Source organism: Salarias fasciatus, unplaced genomic scaffold (assembly GCF_902148845.1).
Source record: "Salarias fasciatus unplaced genomic scaffold, fSalaFa1.1, whole genome shotgun sequence".
Classification (NCBI taxonomy): Eukaryota; Metazoa; Chordata; class Actinopteri; order Blenniiformes; family Blenniidae; genus Salarias; species Salarias fasciatus.
In genome coordinates this window covers 199,105-222,026 of record NW_021941397.1, presented here as the reverse complement: position 1 = coordinate 222,026, position 22,922 = coordinate 199,105, and the positions used below count along the sequence as shown (strand labels likewise).

Below are 22,922 nucleotides of genomic sequence, written 5' to 3'. Positions count from 1 at the left end.
GATCCACTGTCAATGAGAGCATTGCAAGGCACATCGTTCACCTTGATGGTATGAATGAATGATGGACCTACAAGACCTCAGGTAAGTTTGCATCTTTTCCAGGGACTTCGATTTTGTTGACATTCGCGACACACGACTCATCTGTGGCAGATTTTGAGTTTTCTGTAGTGGGATCTGGTGCTCCTCGTACTACACGAATGAGCTTTCTTATGACTTTCTGTGGGTTTTCAGCTCCAGTGCATCTCGTAGCAATATGACCATTTTCTCCACACTTGTAACAAAAATACTCATCAGAACTCTTGACGATGAAGCTTTGAATGGAGCAGGTTTGTGGATTTGGGCTGGTCTGTGTTTACTGGGGTGTGTCATATTTTCTCTCTGAGGAGCTGATGCGTAGTTCACTGCCATTACGCATTTTATTTTGCAGATCTTGAACTTGTTTTCTGAGGGACTCCAGTTCGTTCTGTGACTCTCCTTTGATTTTTTTGTTTTTCTTCTCTTTTGGTCCACTGACAGAACCATCGAATGGCATCTGAGATGGTGAGCTGTTTTTCTTCTCCAGCTGCGCTCTCAATTCTTGAATTTGAGCCTCAAGTTCACTCCTGGAGGTTGAATCAGGCTCTTTCTCCTTCTCAGCCTGTATTGTGCGTACGTGTTGACGACGTACAGGTGCTGTTTGGCTTTGTTTGGCAGACTGACGACTTCTTCCTCAATCACTTCTCTCAGCAAGTTCAAAAAAGTTGGGGGGTTGTCTTTCCGCTCCCTAATTTTCAACTGAAGCAACATTAGCTCAGAGGTTGAACCTTTAATAAGTTGCTCTATTCTGGCTTTGTTAGCAGAACTAACAGGTAAACCACCTGCTTGCACAACTTTAACAAGAGACCTCTCTAATCTTCTCAGAAAATCAGATAAGCTTTCACCAGGCTGCTGATGAAGAGATCTGAATGACAAATAAGTTCTCCAGACTCTACAGTACCAAAAATGCTCTCTATGGCCTCTATGTAGTCATGGGGGCTAGCATCTGGTTCAGTCATACGAACAGCTTGAACGATCTCCAAGGCGGGCCCTTTTAAACTTTCCAAGATCCGTCGCCGTTTCTCTTTGTCAGAGCACTCACCTTCATCAACTAGAAGCGTTGCTTGCTCCAGCCAGACGTGGAGGGACTCCTCTCCCGGGGTGTGGGACTGACTCCGGAGAAAGTTCGTAATCTTCTGTAGGCATGGCTGTCTGTTTGTCTGTTGTTTTGCCCATTATTTCTCCAACTGCACGGATGATAGCCTCAGTGTTGCTGTCTTCTGTTGCTTGAGAGCTACGTGCACTTTGGAGATCCTCCAAGGTTTTTCCTTCATTTTTTAGAAAAATGAGTAACTTTTCTTCAAACTGTTCAGGTTGGGGCTTTATAGTACACTGATTTCCAGGCACTTCCACCACTTATGGGCATCACTTCTGGGGGTATTCTTGTGGGGTCTATTGGCTCACGGCACTCACACAATACCATTAAGGACTGTTGTGAGGGTGAAACATTTTTCCCTAACCACCACTCTGCCTAAGACTTTGATAGTCTCTGCTGTTTCTTCAATCTCGGCTGTTGATACTTTCAGGTACTCCATAAAGTAGGAGGGCATGTTTACATCTACTGACTCTCCTCTGCACCAGTTAATCAGATCAAGTTGTGAGGGACTGCTCATTTTGAAATCCTTTTTTTTTTTTCTGTTAATTTTGGGACTGTTTAGTTATTACTGTTAGAAAATACAGTTATTGCTCTTAAAAGTTGTTGTGTCCATGAGATTCTTATTTATTTTATCTTCTTATTCTGAATTTTGTTTAATTTGATCCCAGCAGTGCCTCCATTATGTAACCCGGATCTCACGTAACTGTGGGATGGGGCCTGAGTTCGGTATGAACTAGTAAAATTAGCTAACACAAATAAGGGACACAACAACTGAACTTTTAAGACAATAATCCTCCAAACAGGGTTTATTTTGTATCAATGAAATAAAATAATGAAATTCTAAATGAAAATGTGTTTTAACAAAATATAAAATATATACAGAGACAAAAACTAAATATCAGTCCTTTTTATGAATTTTCTTTCAAACCTTTTTTTCTTATGAATTAACCCTTTTTCATGAAAACCTCTTTTAGTACCTTTTTAGATATTATTTACAAAATCCCAGATATATTTATATCACACAACAAAACCAACATAAATCAATTTGTGGGCCCACACTCACACACTCCTCAAACATTCATTTGCAAATAACCATGTTGCAGGCCTGATTCGAAGCTGGGGAGCGGTGAGGCCAGAAACTGTGGGGCCGCTTCACTCCAAATTGAGCAACAGAAAATAAAATGTGCACTTTTAGTAATTCTTTTGAGTACTCACGGATCCAAGGGGGTTAATAGGATGAATGGGGAAACGAGTGGTAGCAGTCACAAGGGAACAGAGGAGTAGATGGTCTTTTGTGAAGATGATGATGATGATGAAACAAACTCAGATCACTGAAGAAACGAAGCTGAAGATATCATTGAAGAAAAAACTGAAGAAAACTGAAGAAACAGCAGAAACTCCGCCGGGCCTCTGGTCGACGCTCCAACCGGCTCTCTCTCAGTCCACATCTGATGCAAGAATATTTCACTTAGTTCAACTCACACTTATTATAAGTAGTGCTCATACAAGGCTTAAACTGAGCATATTGAGGCTCATTGAAATGCCAAAGCTAACAGCTAGTCGCTATGTAGCACCAGACACATGATTTCCTTTAGCACTGCAACCACAAGTTATAGCACAGAAATACACATATCTGTTACCTGATGCAGATCACAACAGTCACACTCTGGATCAACTGGTAGTCAATCTTCCATATAACTTGAATGTTCTCCACAAATCACGATGTTTCCTCGCCGATCACGGCTGACATGAGAGATCATTTTTTCTTCCTGTTACAGCACCGTGCGCCACTTGTCCCGCCCCTTACGCAAAAGAAGATCTCTGATTGGCTATTAAGTCACAACCAAACCAGTGACAACAGAAAAACACCATGAGTGACAACTGAAACAAAATCAAGATAGTGTGCACATCTTTTAAGGAAACAATGAAACCAAAACTTATTCATCTCTTTCAATTTCACACATAAATGAACTTTATACATTTTACACTGTAAATACATTTCAAATGAATTCTATGTTTTTTAACTGAATGAACTTTGTGGCTCTTTTAACTTATTACTTATTACATACAAATCACTCATTTTTAAACATTTATGAAATCTGATTGTCTTTTTATGCCTTTTAAATGTCTTTTATGCATGTGTCTAATTGGACAGGGCTACACAATAATGCAAATATAGAGGGGCCGCACCTTACATTTCTTTAACGTACGTTCCCATTCCGCCATATAGATATCCGCGTAGGCCGGTGCATATTTACGGCCCATAGCGCACCCACATACCTGCAAATACCATTTGTCGTTGAAGATAAAGTCATTTCTCGTTAGAGTAAGATGAAGTAACTGACATATTTCACCATCAGGACGATTGGGATCCGGACTTTCAAAGAAGACTTTTCTAACCGCCTGTAACCCAATTGTGTATCAATGTTTGTATAAAGTGATTCTATGTCAATAGAAAACAGAAACACATCCTCTGGAACAATCAATTGTTGAAGTTTTGAAACAAATTGATAAGTATCCTTAATGTAACTAGGGTGTTTCTTAGAAAGCGGGTTGATATAGAAATCAATGAATTCAGCAACTCTATAAGTTTCGGATCCACAATCACTTACAGTGGGTCGACCCGATGGGATTCTATGCGGAATAGTCCAAGAACTGGATGGTTTATGGATTTTAGGAAGGAGAAGTATCGAGGACGTGGCGGGTCCGGACCTAACAGAAATTGCATTTGTTTAAAAGAGATACATTTTTGAAATACAAGGATTGAATAATTGCTTTAATCAGACCTTTGGTTACTGGCTGCAAAGGAACCTGAAGAGGAATATAATATTTAAGATTGTGTAGCTGTCTCTCTGCTTCTACTAAGTAATCGTGTCGATCCTGTAAAACTACCTGACCTCCTTTGTCTGCGGGTTTAATGATAATATCCCTTCTTCTACTCAGGTTTCTAAGAGCTTTTTTTTGGGTTTCCATAATAGGTGGACGTGCCTGAGGGATAGACAGAGTGGATAACAAGTCTCGATCTTTCTTAATACAATCCTGTAATGGGATGGAAAGAGGATTAGGGTTAGGGTTTAGGGTTAGGGTTAGGGTTTGGTCCTGACATTGTGATCATCTATCAATGTTTATAACAATAGCTACACGTGTTATAATGGCATTAAAATGCTTTATAAATGTACTTATGTTTTAACAGGGGGCTTCAAGTAAAGTGTTCCGATGTTTTGTTTACATTATCATCATAAAGTTAATAATCCGACTTATTGCCTAAGCAATGGTAAGAGCCTGCAGTATTTACATGTGGATAGTTGTTTGGAGTGCTTGGTGAATGTGGCAGTGTACATCTGACATTAGAGGATGGAAAATGAGAATAGAATTTGATATGTTGGTGATGTGACCTCTCTGACGACCTATCCTTTATGAATCACATTAAAAGCTGTTGATTTCACTTTTGTGTGTGGATTTATGTGACACACCTGAGCAGACATGTTGAAACTTGTCTAGGCGTGCATGGGTTTGAAAAGTTACTTCTTTAATCACGTCTGTAAAAGAGCACAGGCGCACACTTTAGCACTGCCATGCATTCACACTAGTACTACCCTGAGCAATGTGCATCCCAAGGACCCCTGCTGGTGCCTTAGCTGCCCCCAAAAGTGCCTGTTCACTTGAACCCGCTCAGTAATCCACACAACCTGTTTCCTTGTAGTACCCTCAACAAGGTGGATTAACTAAACATCACAATTTAACAATGTAAGTATACAGAAATTGAAAACAAAATATAAATAAAATATGGGGGGTCCACTGTTCCACACAGACACTGCTGTGGCTCTCACATTTATCATGTGTAAGACAAAACAAAATGAATATATTTACGTAACTGTCATTCTGCATAATACATTATGATGATTTCAGGATGCTGAAAGATAAAACAAAAGCTGGCCTGAATATCAGCATGGAGTGGACTCTGTGACAGACAGAAGATTCACAGTATTTATTAGAATTTGATCAAATAAACAATAAGACAACAAAAACCAAAACTGGACAGTTTACAAAAAATATCGTCAAAACCATCAAACATGTCTATTACAATGTAATTTTCCTTTTGGTTTCACGATTATCATATTCATAAAACAGAGCAAGTAAAACTGTGACAAGATAGAAAGCAATTCCAGATATCCAAAAATGCACAAAATAAAATAATATACTGTTCAATTTACCCCGTGTACCCGCCGTCGCCCACAGCAGCTGGGATCGGCTCCAGCCACCCGCGACCCCGAAAGGGAGCAGCGGCAGAAAATGAATGAATGAATGAATGAATGAATGAATGAATGTTCAATTTAAGAGAACTATGAAATAAAATACACATTGTGCAAATGAAAAGTATCAACAGTCAATGGCATTAAGAATTCTTCTGTACAGTGCTCATCATATTTTTCAACAATTCAGGATCATGATGCTCTGATGACTGATTCTATATTGCTTCTGTGTGTGAGTTTATTATCTGGTGGAGAGAACATTTCTGTCTTCAGCTGGAGGAAACTTCCATTTCACTGTCATGCACACCCTGAGCTGCTTCACTCAGTATGGTGATCACTGTTGATATTGTGGCATCAGGATCCAACAGTTTCACCAAAGGCACATTCACACCTCTCTCCTGAAAGATCAGATTTTGCAGAGTCATGGCCTGCATGGAGTCAATGCCCAAGGAGGACAGATTTGTGTCATCTCCCAGCTCACCCTGCTCCAGGCCTATGGTCTCACTTAGCAGAGAGATCACATAGAGTTTTGGTGAGACATCAGTTTTTTTATCTTCCCACTCCATCTCTTCCGATTTTTGGAAAACCTCCTCAACTAATGCTGACAGACGCATTTTCAGGGCTCTATTTTGAGAGAGGATGTTTTGCGGATGTTCCTGAAATGAAACCTGCACACAGCTTGTTGGGGTCGGTTGAGCACAAGACATTGCTCCAAGCTTGTATGAACCTCAGCCACACCTAAAACCATTATGCCTTTGCCTCCAGAAATCGCTGGAAATGTTTTGTTCAAAAGCAAGCCAAGGTTCATGGCACCCCAGTTGATAGACTGTCCAGGCAGCCCAAGCTTGCGCCTGTACTGACAAAACAGGTCTAAAAAGTATTGGCTGCTGCATAGTTTGTTTGGGATGCATTTCCCAGAAAAGCAGAGATGGAGGAGTAGCACACAAAATAGTCCAACTCGCACTTCTGCGTTGCATGATGCAGATTCAGGACACCATTGACTTTGGGTCTAAAAACCTCCTCGTACAGAGATCTGTCAAGAGTTTCAATCAGCCCATCACGCAAGACAACTGCACTGTGAAACACCCCCCTAATCGGACAACCGGGAAACTTAAGGTTGATGGCAGAAATAACCTTGTGCACATGCTCAGAAACAGATATGTCACACTCCATGCTGGTGATGCTGTTGCCACACCGTTTCTCCACGTTGAGTATCTCTTGCTGTACATCAGGTTTTGGTTTGCTCCTTGAGAGTATTACTATGTACTCACCGCCTCTTTGAGAAATGAACTTGACAGTTTCAAATCCCAGACCTGAAAGACCACCTGAGACTATATACACGGCTCTCTTTCGAAAAAGCAGTGTGTTTGTTGGCAACAGTGGAATGGCAGACAGCTTCCGGTCATCAGCCTTTTCCGAGTCACTACAGCCAGTTTCTTTGCGCTAAAGTATGACTGTGGTTTCTCTGAATCAAGGCATCTGCTTCCAGACTTTTCACACTGAAAAGTATAGTTTCGAAGTGCAAACTTCCTGTCGAAATTCAGGGACCTCAACCAGTGTTGAATGTGTGGCTTGTGTGCTCTCAGGTATCCCTTTTGAAGATAACTGATACCTGGATTGTCTGTACATGAACACTGTCCTTAAAGCTTTCAATCACTTCCTGAGTTTTCACACCTCCGTTGGACATTCACAGACGATCACAACATGTTGAATGCCTGGAAATGTCGAAACTTTAGCAGTCAGGGATTCATCCAACGGAGGCAAGATGACACATGCCTCCATTGCTCCATGTGCCTGACATCGAAAAAAGAGTCATTGCACTGTGTGCTAACTGTTACATTCCAGCCAGATTTGATACAAGCACATGTCAAAACCTTCACCAGAGCAGAATTACGCACTGAGCAAAGGATCCCTAAATTATGTTTGGCTCTTGGCAATGCTCGATGAACAATCTCCCATGTGAGGAAAGTGAGAAACATTTGGTGTTTTTTCAAGATACGGGAACCTTTTGGTGCGGTAACAAACATCTTGTGGGACTCTCACCTTACTAGTAGCCACCACAGGATACATACAGCAACACGGTCTCCAACTTTCAGTTTCCTCACATCTTTTCCCACTGCCGTAACAGTCCCACTGAAGTCAAGAGCAAGCAGCTTGTGTTTCTGAGATGAATGCTTGTTCCAGTACAATGTCTGACCAAATTTTAGATGTGAGGCACTGACAGGGAAATAATCAGATGTATGGACACACAGTTTCCTTGGTTGGATTTCCACGATGTCTCACTCATTTCCTTGGCATCCAGTTCAAAGCGAATGGCACTGAGTTGAGTCATATTGCATGCATCATTTGTTTGAAAGACACATGTTTCAGGCATTGAAGAGTTGTAATGGCCCTCTGAACTGTCAGTAGTTTCTGGAGGGGTACGGACAACAGGGCTTCAATATCTGCCCATCTTTTACCACTAACTCTGGGTAGCTGCTGCAAGGATATGACCTGAGGACCTCAGACAGTGCCTCGATGTCCTTGGCAGAGACAGTGCTTATATCAATGAGCTGAAAAGAAAGCTCTGGTATCTCCGCAGCGAAAGATCTTGTCACCCCAACCAGAGCAAAACCTGGATTTATGTGGTCTGCGGTGATGTCAGATGCAATACGTTACTGCTCTAATTGAGTTTGGGAAATGGATTTGTTTCAGTGAAGAACAATTTGGCGGAAAACCTCACAGCAGCTTGTCAAGTTCTGAAGAACAACATCGGCCATGTGAAGTGAGGTTTCTTTGCCCCAGAGAAACAAGACCTCATCAAAGTTGTTCTCAATATCTGTGATGTTGAGATTTTCCAACAGAGAAGGAAACCCACTGCTCAAGATTTGTTCTGCATGTGTGAATGATACATATCTGGAATTCGAATCCAGATGCTGTTGCAAACCTTGAGCAATCCCAATAGGGTCACGAAGACCAGGGCCTTTGGAGGAGGAGCAGGACTGAAACCAGGGATTACACTGTAGACATTGTGGTAGAAATACTCTTCAACAACATGAGAGTGGCTACCAAGGTATTTGATCATCACATGCTTAACCTCAACCAACACTCTCCCCTCCCTGTCTGCAAAGCACCACAGACCTCAAAGTGATCAGTGCCCACATCAGTGGCTCGCAAATAAACAATCATCTCCTTTTGCAAGGGTTCAAACCTTCAGACTTCCTATTTTGGCAGGAAATCCTGGTCTACCAGCAAAGATGTGTTCAACTGTAACTGGAAGAAGCTGCATCAGATAATCCAACACAACGGGATGAATGTGGTAATCATAGAATTGAGACATCAGTTCCTCAGGGACTGAGATGGGTGCAAAAGCCTCCTTCAGTTCTTCCCCATAATGTATGTCTGCTTTATTTTGGAATACATCCCCATATTGGAAGCCCGCCTGAGAGAGATAACCATACAACTCCTTAAAGCTCACAACAGATGTGCATCGTTTCTGGATGGAGGTCAGTGAAATGCATGACTCCTCAAGCAGCCTCTCTTCATTCAAAACGACAGTGCCTGATGCATACACAGCAGAAGGGGAAAGTACAGTGAATCTGGTTTCTTGATCTTTTTGTTCAAGTTGCACTTTGAGTTCAGGAGATTTGTGACTCAACACAAATGGGTTGTGAAAACTGACACTCAGCTGGACGAAATTGAGGGGCACTTTTGGTTTTGCAGCTGCCATGAATGCAGCTAAACCCACCTCAGCATAGAAAGCACCAGGGATGATGGGTATCCCATTGTGCTTGTGCTCTGTCAAGTAGGAAGAGGATTCAGACTTCAGATCACAAGTGAAAATGTTGCTTCCACTTCCTGTCTGATGGAGCACTGGGTGGTCACTTTGTGTATTTGTCTGTGCTGCTCCAATGATAACATCTCTGTGTGAACAATCAAACTGGTATCGTGGGAAAGACAGTGGCATCGTCTCATAGCCCCTGTAGAAAGTGTTCCAGTCTACTGGAGCACCGAGTTGAAAAAGCTGAGAAACAACAGACCTGACTGATTCATGATCTTTCTTTGGCATCACAGAGGCAAGAACAGCTGTGCCATTTCCCAGAGTTTCCACGATGTTTCTTTGCAGTGCCCTTCTTGGCCCTATCTCTACAAAGACCACGTTCCTCTTATCTTTAGCTACTGATCTCACTGCCTGCTCAAAAGCCACTGGCTACGAATGTTTCGGGCCCAGTACTTGCCTGTGCAGAAATCTCCCTGCTGAACTTCCTTGCCTGTTACTGTTGAAAACACTCTGCGTTAAGCTCATTCATGCAAGGAGCCAATTGCTTTTGAATATCTGATAGGATCGGGTCCATCATGTGGCTGTGGTAGGCAGTGGGAACATCAAGCAGGCGGAGGAACAGATTTGAACCGATAGCTGAGTTACTGAGCTCCTTCTGGACGTTCTCAATTGCACTTGCATCACCAGAAAGGGTGCAAGACTGAGGACTGTTGAAAGCAGCGACACAAACTTTACCAGCATAGGGAAGAAGAAAAGATGATACCTCTGAAACAGGCATGTTGCTGACCACAAGCATCGTCCCTCCTGTGACTTTCCTCTGGAGAGTGCTCCGGAAATATATGACTTTCACTGCATCTTCAAGAGACAAGAGGCCAGAACAGTGAGCAGCTGCAACTTCACCAACAGAGTGTCCAAGAACTGCATCAGGCTTCACCCCCCAGTGCTTCAGTAAGGTGGAAATCCCCACCTGGATGGCAAAGAGAAGAGGCTGAATAACATCTGGACTGTTGAAGTCACTACTCTCAGTCTCACTCTCGAGTGTCTTCAGAATGTTAAGACTGCCCAGACTTTGGAAACACAGCGAAATCTCAGCAATCTTTTCTCTGAACACAGGCTCTTTTTCCAGGAGCTGCTTGCACATACCGTGGTAAGTGAGACCGTTACCACAGAAGACAAAAACCAACTTGGAATCTAAGGAGGCTGGGGTGACATTTTTTCCAACAGAAGCTCTCAGTTTCTTTAAGGTCAGTAATACATGATGCCTCAATGACTTTTCTGAATTTATGCTTTTGGTGGCTTCTCCTGCAGGCTGATGTGTAACACAATGCTGCAGGTGAACTTCCTCATCTGCCTCCAGCTGTTTGATGGTGTCTTCCATAGTCATAGAAAGGGATTTCAATGAATTGGCTGATGTGACGAAATAGTTCACTTGCCTTTCATCAATTTTTTGCTCAGCACATGGTTGCATGTGCTGTGTGACAATGGCGTGTGCATTTGTCCCTCCAAAGCCAAAGTTGTTCACTCCAGCAGTTCTTACTCTACTTGTTTTCCACTTTTCTGTTTTTTGGGGAATTTTGATGTTCAACGATTTGGCATCTACACTGGAACTGTCATCAGAGTAGAAAACTGAGGGAACAATGGTCTTATGCTTCATCATCAGGAGAACCTTGATGAGTCCAGCCACTCCAGCTGCAGATTCAGTGTGTCCAATGTTGCTCTTCACAGAGCCAACCACAGTGGCTTTGAACAGGAGGTCTGGCTTTAGCAATGACATTTGAAATGCTCCCTGCCTCTGTTGGTCTCCAGCTGGAGTTCCTGTCCCATGTGCTTCTATGTACTGGACATTTTCCAGGTCGGAAACTGAATAGACCCTTCTGAGCAGCTCCTCTGTTGTGTCATGGAGGGCTTGGTGATTGGAGTGACAGAGGTCCATCTTGGTTTACTGCTGTTTTCTGATGACACCCCAGATATTATCACGGTCTTGGAGAGCCTGGGAAGAAATCACATGGCAAAAATCAAGCTGAAAGTAACATAACAACAGTTACTGTTTAGTTTTTTCCACATTCACACCTTTTTAAGGGGCTTCAGGAGAACAACCCCACAGCCCTCCCCTCTGCCGTAGCCATCTGCTCCTCTGGAGAAAGGTTTGCTGGTGCCATCAGGGGAGATCATCCTGGCCTTGCTGAGTGCAACAAATAGTCTTGGATCAATAATGCAGCTGACTCCTCCACATACAGCCATCTCAGAGTCACCTGAAGAGAGAGAAGAATCCTTTTCCTCAATAATTTGATGCCATGCTGTCAATAATACTATGCTGCTGGAGTGACTTTCACTCCAAGTTGAGTTCGTCAGACGATATACTGACCGAGTTTAATGGATTGGCAGGCAAGATGCAGCGCAACAAGAGATGATGAACAGGCACAGTCTATGGACAGCGAGGGTCCAGTAAAGTTGAAGATGTAGGAGACTCTGTTTGCTGCAATGCTCATAGCGAGCCCTGTGCCTGTCCAGTGGTTGATCACACTCGGATGTACCTGTGCTGCGTTTGTTTCATAATCTCTGTTCATTATGCCTACAACAGAAAACAATAGACATTTTTGACTCTATATAATCCAAATTAATTTCATTGTTGTCTGAGAACTCATGTCATTGTCTCACCAAAAAACACTCCTGTCCTTGTTCCGCTGGCATTCTCCATAGGAATGCCTGCATTCTCTAAAGCCCGGTATACACACTGCAGGAGCTGTTTTTGTTGGGATCCATTTGTTGCACTTCACTGTCAGTGATACCAAAAAACCTGGGTCGAACTCATTGTACCTGCAAATGTTCAGAAAACATTATATTGACATTTTGAGCTGTGGATTTTTGAACTTCACCATGAAATTCACTATTTGCAAAGCAGAGGTTGAAGTAACTCATTGCAAATATTAATATTGTTGTAATTATATTTTCATTGATTTGTTTCAAGCATGTAATTGTACAAATGCTTAATTACAGTTAATGTGTGCATTTCTCACTTCACTTAGAGCTGGGCAACGATTAAATTTCTTAATCGCGATTAATCACATGCCAATCCTGGAGTTAATTGCGATTAATCGCAATTAAAATGGCTCATTTGAAGTCTGTCAAGGCCATTCAAAATTGTGTGTAACAATTTTAAAGTCATCAAATATGATTTATAGCTTAAAATACCAAGTCTTTACCAAGATTGCCAACACACCACACACACACACACACACACACACACACACACACACACACACACACACCAACACACGCAGTCTTGTATTTCTATCCTTGTGGGGACCGTCCATTGACTCCCATTCATGTCTAGCCCCTAACCCTGACCCTTACCCTAACCCTAACCCACACCACAACAAAGCCTAACCCTAAAGAAATGTTTTTGCACTTTTACTTTTTTCAGTAACAACAACATGGTCAAGAAAACACTGTTTCTCCTACTTAGGACCGGAAAAAGGTCCCCACAAGGCACGTCGTTCCACGTTTTGCTGTCCTTGTGGGGACATTTGGCCCCAACAAGGATAGAAATACAAGAACGCACACACACACACACACACACACACACACACGCTCATACGCACGCACACGCACGTACACGCATGCACACATACACCTGAAGTTTTCCTTTTTCGTTCGTTTGTTTTGTTAAAAAATTCAATTAGCATAGATTGGGATAAAACTTCTTTTGTATTTTAAAGTTATCTGCTGTAATCATTTAACTATACGGTAAAATGTTTTCATTACCTTTCCACATCCTGGCTGTAGATAAGGTAGCACTTTTACCATTTAAAATTAATTGAAACCACACTGATTTATCGTTGAGTAGAAATGTCAACGTTGTTTCAATGTTCCTGATGGTTGAAATACCATAGAAATACCATTGGTCTTTGGTCAGAATTTCAATGTTGTTTCAACGTTGAAATCTGGTGTTGAATCAACATCAGATTTCTACATTGATTCAATGACTTATAGTTGAAAAAATAACATTGATTCAATATAGTTTCAATAACTGCTTGCTGTCTGGGGCAGCATGTGATCGCCGTTAATGGCCGGCTATAACTTCACTTCTCATAAATCCATAAATTATTACTGAGTAAAGTAACAAATTGAAATCATTTTTTTAAAAGTTTTTTTTTATCTATTTGTTTTCATTCAGTTCACTCTGTTCACTGAGTAAGATAAAACATGCTCCTTTCTGTTTGTCTGAGACACGCGACTTGTACGCATACATTTTATATGCAATTTAAAGTTACTGAAAAGAGATAAACACTTTACAGGTGAAATTATTAAAAAATATTCTCATGATTGATAGAAAATTCTGAAAACTCCAATGAGAACATGAACTATATTATGTTAAACATATAAAATTATGGCTATCTGAATCTGTTTCCTGTTAGAGTTTAACGACGTACCCATCAATGAGGGCAGCCTTGGCTGTGCGGGATTTTCCTGCCTTGTTGTCATCTGGGTCATACCAGCTGGATACGTCAAACCTCTCTTTGGGAATTTGCACAGCGCAGTTCTTCCCCTCCAGTAGAACCTTCCAGAAGTTGTCAAGCCCCTCCCCTGCAAAAGAGCATGATTTAGATTGAACAAAATTTAAACATGATTATCCATTGAGAAAGAAGGACATTATTCATTATTCAGACTCAGTGGTACCAGAGAGATTTTGTCCTTGTCTTTTGACCCTTTCTGAAGATTCATGAAGGGTCATGCAGCCTTGCCCATGGGCCCACATGTAAAAAGTGGATTTCACTTTTCCTGTTGAAATGTCTTTGACTTGAATCAATGATTCATAAGATTGAGCAAAGATTTAATCTCATCAATCCTTTCTCAAATGAGCACACTGTTAAAATGCCAACTTTCAGATATGTTCCAAATGAAAATTATACATTTTCCTTGATATACATTACACAGGCTCACAGAAACAGACATATTCCTCTGTAATTCCATGCATCCACCTGTTGTGCTCATTCAATAAACAACCACACAGAAAAAAAAATTCTTTCCAATAAACTGATTAGAAAGCAAAACTTACTCATGTTTTAGAGTTATCAGAGCACAATCTAAATATTTCAAATCTTTACAGTTGATCTCTTATTCATTTTACTGCAATATAAAATACAGTATCTCAAAATGTTTGAATATTTCTTTATTTTTTGAATTTGAGATCACAATGATCTCCTTTTAGAGTTTATTTTTTTCTGTTAATATGTTGTGACTGTAGATATGACTGACAAAACAATTTAGTTGTCAATGATATTCAATATGTTTTTTTTTTCCAATATAAATTAGGGCCAGTATGGTGGTAGCACGGTTAGAGCTCCTACTTCACATCAAGAATATTGAAGTTATATGAAGTTTGACTCCAGGTATCACTGTACACGGTTTTCCTCTGATTTCCTGTTAGCTTGGAGTTCTGCTTACCTCCTGGAAAGTTACATCCAATTCCCACCACAGCAATACCATCTTCAGCTTCTTCCATCATGACAGAACGTCACTGAGGAAAACAGTAAAAAATCAAAATACTCCTGCGTCTTCACAGTCATGATAATCATCCATGTATAGGCTGCAGCAGAGCAGAAATAAGGCTAAAGAAAAGTAGTGTAATTAGATCCGTGACAGTTGAGTAAAGCAGCAGCGTTTCCTTACCTCCATCCTGCTTTCAGATTCCGTCAGTGATGGTGTCACTGCAGGACCTGCAACTGATTCTTATAGCCCACTTATTTTCTTTACTAAAAATTTATGATAGATTGTGCACGTGTCCATGGAGATGAATTACTCCAGTGTACGCATTTATGGCTTCTTGGAAATGGGTAAGTAGAGGAAGTGAATTATATGACAGTGTGGAGGCCAGGTCCTTGAAAGTATGTCAACAGTTTAAAACCAATCCTGTCACATTTTCACTTGACATCCTTTGGAAAAAAAAAATTATTTGATGACATGATTAAAACATTACTGGCAAACTGATAAGGGAGAGATAGACAAAAAAACATAACCCTGAACTACAATCACGACTTCACAGCATCTATTTTACAATCTAGTCTTTTGATCACAAGATGTAACAATAACTGCAGATGTTATCATACGATAACACTGGGAGAATTCCTGTCACTGCAAGTGGAGCATAGTATCAAGATGAAAAAGCGGAATCTCAATAAAATATGTTGAAAAGGAATACTGCACGTTCAAGATCATTTGACCATTTTCTGTCATTCAGTATAAATGAAAGGCAAATGAGTAACAATCTGAGTGACTGTCTTCTTTTCTTGGATGCATTCATTTTAATTTGGGGGCAGAGGTGGCCTAGATGTTAGAGCAGAGGATTTAGAAGTAGGAGTTCACAAGTTCGAATCCCGCAACCTGTCACCACTGCAGGTCCCTGAGCAAGAAACTGGAGCGCCACGATGTGGCCGCAACCGAGAAATAGGATTGGTTATTATGGGAACGGAAATTCCCTCAGAGGATTGACGAGGTATGATGAGTTAGTTTGCTGCTGCTATAATAACTTTCCAGTTACTCTGAGATCGTAACACCATATTTTACTGCTTATTAAATCCTATTCGCCCTTTGAACATGTAAAACCAGATTGCAAATACAGAGGACAGATTGTGTTGTCTTTCAGTATTTAGGTACTCATTTTGAAGGTTCCTTTCTTTTTCTATTTTTTTTTTTTTGTCTGTTTCATTTGAATTTTTGAAATAAAGACATGCAAAGAAAAAGTTTATGACCGGGTAAGATGAGATTGAAAGTGTTATTGAGAATATGATTAAATCGCTCAACGACAACATCACGTGTAAGAGGTAAAGATGTCTCTCTGACCTCCACTGCCTCTCAACACCCGTCCATGAAGGACACAACCAGAGGAGCAGGCAAGCTGAGTTACATATCTTGTCCACAAGAGGGCGATGTTCAATGTTCAAAATTTGCTGTCTGAAGTAACCTCCATCAGTAAATTCACTAATTCATTAATTTACTTCGAGCAAATAAAAACCGTAGTATTTCTAATACAACGGTCCTGTACAGAACTAAATCAATACACAAATGCTTTTGACAGAAAACAAGAAACAAAACAAAAAAAAGTGGCAAATCAAATCAAACTTTATTTATAAATATTTAGCCTTTTCATATTCAGAAAAAACAACACTTAGTGCTAAACAGTAAAATCAGTATAAAGACAAAGTCACAGGAGACATGTGGAGACATGGCACTGAGCATCATGGGAAACACCACCAGTGGGGTCACCCACACCAGAAGTCATAGGTCAGGATGCTGGGGTTCCGGCACCCGGACCCCACCCGGCCAGACCAGGGGAAGCCCCACATCAAGGTGGGGAGGCCCCAGGCCAGCCAAGACAGGAAGACCAACACACAGCCCCCCAGCAACAAACCAACCCAATGTTCAGTTTTTTTTAACTTTATCATTGATAAGATTTTGATCATTTTTATGTATCTGTCCAATGTGGGATTTCCATGATAATGTACTCTCTGTAAAATATTTTCTTATTTACATTTTTTATTTATTCACCACCGAACTCATCTGTTCTGAATTATTGTGGAATTTCCAAACATCACTGCTTTCATCTTATTTAAACAAAATAATTATATTGTCCTTCCATTTTTACATTTACCTAATTCTTCATTAACCATATTCATGAGTTCATTATGATTGTCATACTGTAGGATATGTTGGCGTCATCAGCAACAAATGCAAGTTAATTGAGATACATCACATATGTCATTAATACAGACGATGAACAGTTCAGGTCCTAAAAGGGGTCCTGGGGGACACCACGAGAAATGTCAAGTTTTTCTGCAGAGGTCCAGAGCTTTTTGAACATACTGCTCTCTTCCTGTTAAGTAACTTTTTAACCGCCCCCCATCGAATCAACGGGTGAAAACAGGAAACTTCAAACAGACACAAAAAACAAATATAGATTTTATAAATGTTTTTTCCAGAAAAGACAGGCAGAGAAAACTGTCACGTGTGAACAAGAACTGAGTCACACTCCCAAGAAATGCTTCTCTGAATATACTGCATTTGTTAAATAGTAAAAAGGCTTGCATCAAAACTCTTTGGATATTGTCATATAGTAAACAATATAAACTTTATTTAAGAAAATGCTACTTTGTAAAATGCAAAGTACAGACAGTACAACCTTACTCCCTGACAGACGGCCTGAGTGAGATTAATTAGTGTAATTAGCATTATTTCAGTAGAATATAAGTGTTTTTACAGCCTTAATCCCATGTGATGGAGAGCATGTTGCAGCTCAGGTCCCATAACTTCTGCGCCAGCTCGTCGCTTTTGGCTTTCCGGGAGGGGCTGGTAGGAGCACAGTCACTGTGAACGATGAGAAAAATCTGTTCATGATTAACCTGCACCACTTAATCTGTTAAACACTCCACCTACATCAGAATAAATCAGTTTAAATTTGTCAGTTTGCTCGTACAGAGACATGAGAGATATTTGTTAAAATAATCTTAATCAGTATTTCTCAAACTTTTTCCACCCTGAATAAATTGAGGAGAAGATGTGATCTTTCCTTCATAATATTGATTAGCAATGAACACGTTCACAAGTGACATGAGTGTCATCGATCACGTTTACTCACTGCACTGTACAAATGAGGAGCATTAAAACAGGCTCATAAATCTATCCAAACAAGATGCAGCACCTCCTTATCTCTCAGAGCTACAGCAAGCCAGAAGTTTGACAACAACCGCTTTTCATTTATCTATACACACACACACACACACAGTAGGCCGACAGCGCTGAGTTTCTTCAAAACACTTAGTTGGTTACATTAAATCCCAACAACTTTTTTGATCAAACAAGATGTGAAAATTTAAAACGCAACAACATACAATCACAAATCAAACACAAGAATGAGCATGGACCATCATATATTTTTATTCAATGTTTTGTACTAATTGATAACATCATATATATGACTCAATGTAGTCCTGGCGACTTATGGATGAGGGCAGGATAACCCGCAACAGGTCGCCAGTCTATTTAAAAAAAAAAAAAAAAACATATATATATATATAATATATATATATATATATATATATATATATATATGTATATATGTATATATATATATATATAAATAAAAGAAGTTTACCTGTAGTATCCACCGGGTCTCATTGGCCAGCTTTGGCTCCACAGCGCAGTAAATTGTTGTCTGAGCTCCTGCACAGAGTTTTTCAAGAAAGGACTGACCACCTTCATGAAGCACCGCATAGGGCTGCTGAGGTGGCGGCCCAAATCAGTCTGAACGAAGCCAGGATGGAGGGAATAGGTCGTCACTCCGGTGCCTGAAAGACAACCACAGAAACAGAAAATGAACCCATGACTGCATGTGTTTTACCAGTGTTCTTCATGACCCAAACTAAAAATTTAAATAATTGTTTCCACACCTTCCAGGCGTTTAGCCAGTAAGGGGTGAAGAGGACGTGGCCAGCTTGCTCTGATAGTAGGCCTTGTTCTTGTCGTAGCTCTTCTCGCTGTTGATGTCATCCAAGTGGATGGAGCCCCAGGTGTGACCAATCGACGAACGGTGACGATGGGCCGGGGGGACTTCTTAATCAGGTCGAGCAGCAAGTAGTGAGCAGAAAATGACCTGAAGAACAAGAAAATATGACTCTCAGTCAACAATCGGACAATGCATTTTCATAAGACTGATGCCATATAATACCACTGGAGGCTATTGACTCAAAATTTAAAGCAGAATACCAAGAACTGAAATCTTTCAGTGTTCAGTGCAAAATAATGTCAGTGTATTCAGTCTTGACTTAAGGCTGACAAAAAGGTTTCTCATTACCAAACATGTCGTGTAAGAAGCATCTCATGATGGGTAAAAAGAAAGAAGAACTTATTTTAATTTATTTTATTTAATTTATTGTTTTATTTTAACTTATTTTTAGAACTTATTTTTAGAACTTTATTTTAGTTATTTTATCTGATGAGTAGGATAAAGGAAGAGAAAAAAATACACAAATCTTCCACTTCAAAATATGAATGAGAACTTTAAACGTATTGCAATCTGTCAAAATAGCTGCACTAACATGGGACAGTAAAGTAAGTACAGAAAACAACAGCCAAGAGACTGGTGAAAGCATTTTATAGTAATAATTAAATACTTTGCAATTTTCTCATAATTCAAAATAAAAACTTCACATCACTTATACTAATTTCATATGAACTAAAATATTTCAATTTTTTATCAATTAAAGCCAAAAATGAATGAAAATCCAAAATATATCACACCATTTCATAAAAGCAAATTTCCCAAAGCCATTAAAAGTAAAAAAAAAAAAAAAAAAAAGTGATTCAAATGATTAAAAAAAATGTGATTAACCTTTCTGCCCGCCTGCACACAACACGCACAGGAGCGCAGCGCGCCCGCTCCGCTTCGTTCAATTTTCACGCAAGGCGCGTGCGCACTGAACCAGGGCCAGTGCTTGAAATGTACGTGCTGGGGGCTGGTAGAACGGCGAAGGGATTTGATTGGTTTCTTAAGAGTAGTCTGCGCCTTAGGATTGGTCGGAGTTTTTACTCTCCTGTGGTCGCTACAGTGGTCAGATTTTTGCCGCACCTTTTTCCGTCCACATAATATATTGACTTGTCCCAGGGGGCAGGGAGCATTTCACTCAGTATGACAAAAAATGCTTTTGGACAACATCATCTACCCTAGCTTTAAATACGCACATCTTAAGCATAGAAGGCAACAAAAGAGTAAATTTAGTAGATTTATACGTTCAAGAACTTAGAAGAAAATAGATTGTGCGGACACAAATCTGTATTATCGCTCGTCTCAGAAAAATACTACAAAAAAAATGTCATAAAGACTTTGACCAGTAAAATAGTATTTAAAGGTGCATTAAGGAGTTTTACAACCTTAAAAATACTTATTTTCCACCATAAATATGTTCCACATTTTTAATGATGTGTACAATGTGCCCTGACATATTCATTACAAGTACCTAACAGCGCTAAATTGTCACTTGAAAGTTGCAGTGCCGGTCCGGCACCAGAATTTTTTTGGGGAGAATTTGAAAGGAATGATGTAATGCGCGCTCCCGCTGGTTAGGTTTCATTTTGCATTACTCCGCCAGATGCTTAGTGAGGAACAACTGAGCAGGATCTTCCAGAAAGTAAGAAAAGACTGGCTTCCAGCACTGCCACAGCTCCAGCACAGACTCCACCAGGTAAAAGAAACTTAACTTTTACTTGAGCGCTTCTAAACGAGCGAGGAAGGAGCTCCCCTCTTCTGTGCAAGCGAGCCACAGGCACGAGTTTTTCACTAAGCTACATTACACCCAAGGCCTGCACGGCAGCGCTGTTTCGCATAAAACGTGCAAACTCCTTAATGCACCTTTAAAAACTGTCATAAAGACTTAGACCAGTAAAATAATATTTAAACATGTTACAAAAAGAGAGAATAACTGAATTTATACACAGAGCAGCTGCAGTTTGAAAACAGAGAGAAAGGGAGAGGCAGCATGATAAATAGCATTCTTCATCTCTCACTCAATTAGCTTTATCAGAGTCAGAACCTGTAATAATTAACAGTCATCAATAAAAAAAAAAACATATTGCTCTTCAATGACTAAGCATTTTAAAGGGAATATACACACTGAAAGAATAATTGTTAACGATGATTTTACTGACCAAAGTGATTGACGCCAATCTGCATCTCAAAGCCATCGGGGTTTTCCCATAAGGACACATCATCACGCCGGCGTTGTTGATGAGGATGTTGAGTTTCGCCTCATCTGTAGAAGAAAGAGAAAAACAATGTACAACTCATTCCCTGTTTATACTTCTTTGAGGTTTAAATTATTTTACCTTGATTGATGCCTTCAGCAAATTCCCTGATGGACTTGGTGTCTGACAGGTCAAGCTTTTTGCAGACGACGTTGTCGTTTCCGGAGCTCTCGATAGTTTCCTTGACAGCTGCCTTCGCTTTCTCCATGTCCCGGCATGCTATGATGACCCTGGCTCCTGAACGAAATGGATCAACAGCAGTAATTTGTAACAGTAAAGCTTTAATACATACTGGCTATGTGTATGAATGCATGGACAATCTTTGTCAAGTACATTTCACCAAACTAGGAATTTAACAAAAACAGTTGGAGTTCTGGTGTGTGAGGGACAAAGAAGACACAAGCAGAGAGCATTCTACTCTTCAATCAGGAGATGTTCAGGACAGCAGTGTGCAGATCTGTAGGCTAACAGCACCCCCTCATGACAATATGTGTACATTACTGCATGCTGCACAATGACAAAAGACAAAGATTCTGTAAGAAACTTTAGACAACAAATAACCTGATAATGATATTCTCCTATTCATCCATTTTCTAACCCGCTTGTTCCTTCTCTGGGTAGTGGAGGGCTTAAAGTCTGTGCTTCTGTGCTTCAACTTTAAAGATTACATAATAAGGTAAAACAGAACAAATTAACTTAATGGGATTAAAATCAACATCTGAATGCATTTCAGTTTAGTTTGTTCATTTATTTGATCAGGGACAATGCACAGTAAAACATTAATCCACAAAAGGAAAATATGCATGTGCCAGGTTATAGCAAAAATGAAAGGATTTAAGGATTTCAAGGATTAAATTAAGGAAACTAAAAACCATAAAGATAGAACCTGAATTAACACATTAAAACACCATCAGTTGTGTGGAAGGGGAAGCAGCTGATTGCAAATGATGTGTCGACAGTAAAGCAGGATTACCAAACTTACTCTAGCAGAACAGTGATGGAAAAGGGTTAGTTAATGAGAGTAAAGAGCCCCACAAGTTAGGAGAGCAGAATTTTTTTCATGCACAAGGCGAATGAATTTTGCAGTGAAAAAAGGTAATACTACCGAACCACAACTTCTCAGGATTTGTTTGTTTTTCTGTAAATAGATTTTAATAGTTCTGTTGTCCTCAAAACCTTTTCACTTTCCACTTGCAATGGAATGAAGTGGCCCAATATGTCTGATTGTGCAAGTCAGAATTAATTATTGACGTCACAAGAATCAAGTGTAAATGTCTCACCTTGTTAAATATGTTGGCATTTTATACAGTTGTAAATCATGAAAGAAGTGTTGTAAGAAATGATTACTCATACATCTTCTCTTACTCACGCATTTCCTCTTCTCTTCACATTTTGGGGAATAGAAATTCACTTCCTCTCAAATACACAGTTTTATCTTCTGTCTGGACTTCAATTGTGGCATTTAGACAAGAGAATTCAACAGGACAAGTTAGGTAACTTTAATTTTTACCCATTACTCCAAAATGTCCTGATAGTGAGGCTTCTCGGTGGTTTTAATTGTGTTGAACTGGGATTACATGAACTAAGGTCTCCTTGGTATGAAGCCAGGGCTTAAAAGAAATGACAAAACTGATCAGATGGGACAAACAAGAGTTCAAGTGGTTCTTCAGATTTTTCTGGGTTCACTTTGTGTTTCATATCTGTTAATTCAGAAGAAGTTGATAGTATTAAGTGGAGGGCTGGGCTGTAAGCATCAGAAGTCATCATCAGAGTGCAAGCCACCATGACGAGGCAGAAAAAGATAAACACCCGACAGGAGACACAGACCTCTCTTGGACAGGTCGATGGCTGTCTCCTTCCCGATGCCGGTGTTGGCTCCGGTGATCACCACGGTTTTACCGTCCAGCCTCTCCTCAGAGGACCAGGCTGCCCGGAACATGTA

At 40.2% G+C, this 22,922-nt stretch overlaps 2 protein-coding genes and 1 pseudogene across 2 annotated transcripts; all 3 read right to left on the bottom strand.

The window, feature by feature from the left end:
* Positions 1 to 5,693: 5,693 nt before the first annotated feature.
* Positions 5,694 to 7,494, bottom strand: LOC115385644 (reducing polyketide synthase DEP5-like). The gene is given in 4 exon segments (XM_030087717.1): positions 5,694 to 6,070; positions 6,073 to 6,303; positions 6,306 to 6,834; positions 7,468 to 7,494. Coding segments are annotated over 4 exon segments (1,164 nt in total).
* A 790-nt stretch (positions 7,495 to 8,284) lies between these two features.
* Positions 8,285 to 14,692, bottom strand: LOC115385655 (highly reducing polyketide synthase cnsI-like). The gene is given in 19 exon segments (XM_030087727.1): positions 8,285 to 8,538; positions 8,541 to 8,611; positions 8,613 to 9,615; positions 9,618 to 9,698; positions 9,701 to 10,422; positions 10,424 to 10,511; positions 10,514 to 10,932; positions 10,934 to 10,982; positions 10,985 to 11,074; positions 11,077 to 11,112; positions 11,115 to 11,138; positions 11,141 to 11,174; positions 11,255 to 11,436; positions 11,550 to 11,756; positions 11,843 to 11,938; positions 11,941 to 11,985; positions 11,988 to 12,001; positions 13,618 to 13,771; positions 14,633 to 14,692. Coding segments are annotated over 19 exon segments (3,627 nt in total). The 5' UTR covers positions 14,691 to 14,692.
* A 2,641-nt stretch (positions 14,693 to 17,333) lies between these two features.
* On the bottom strand, positions 17,334 to 22,922 carry LOC115385651 (retinol dehydrogenase 12-like; annotated as a pseudogene).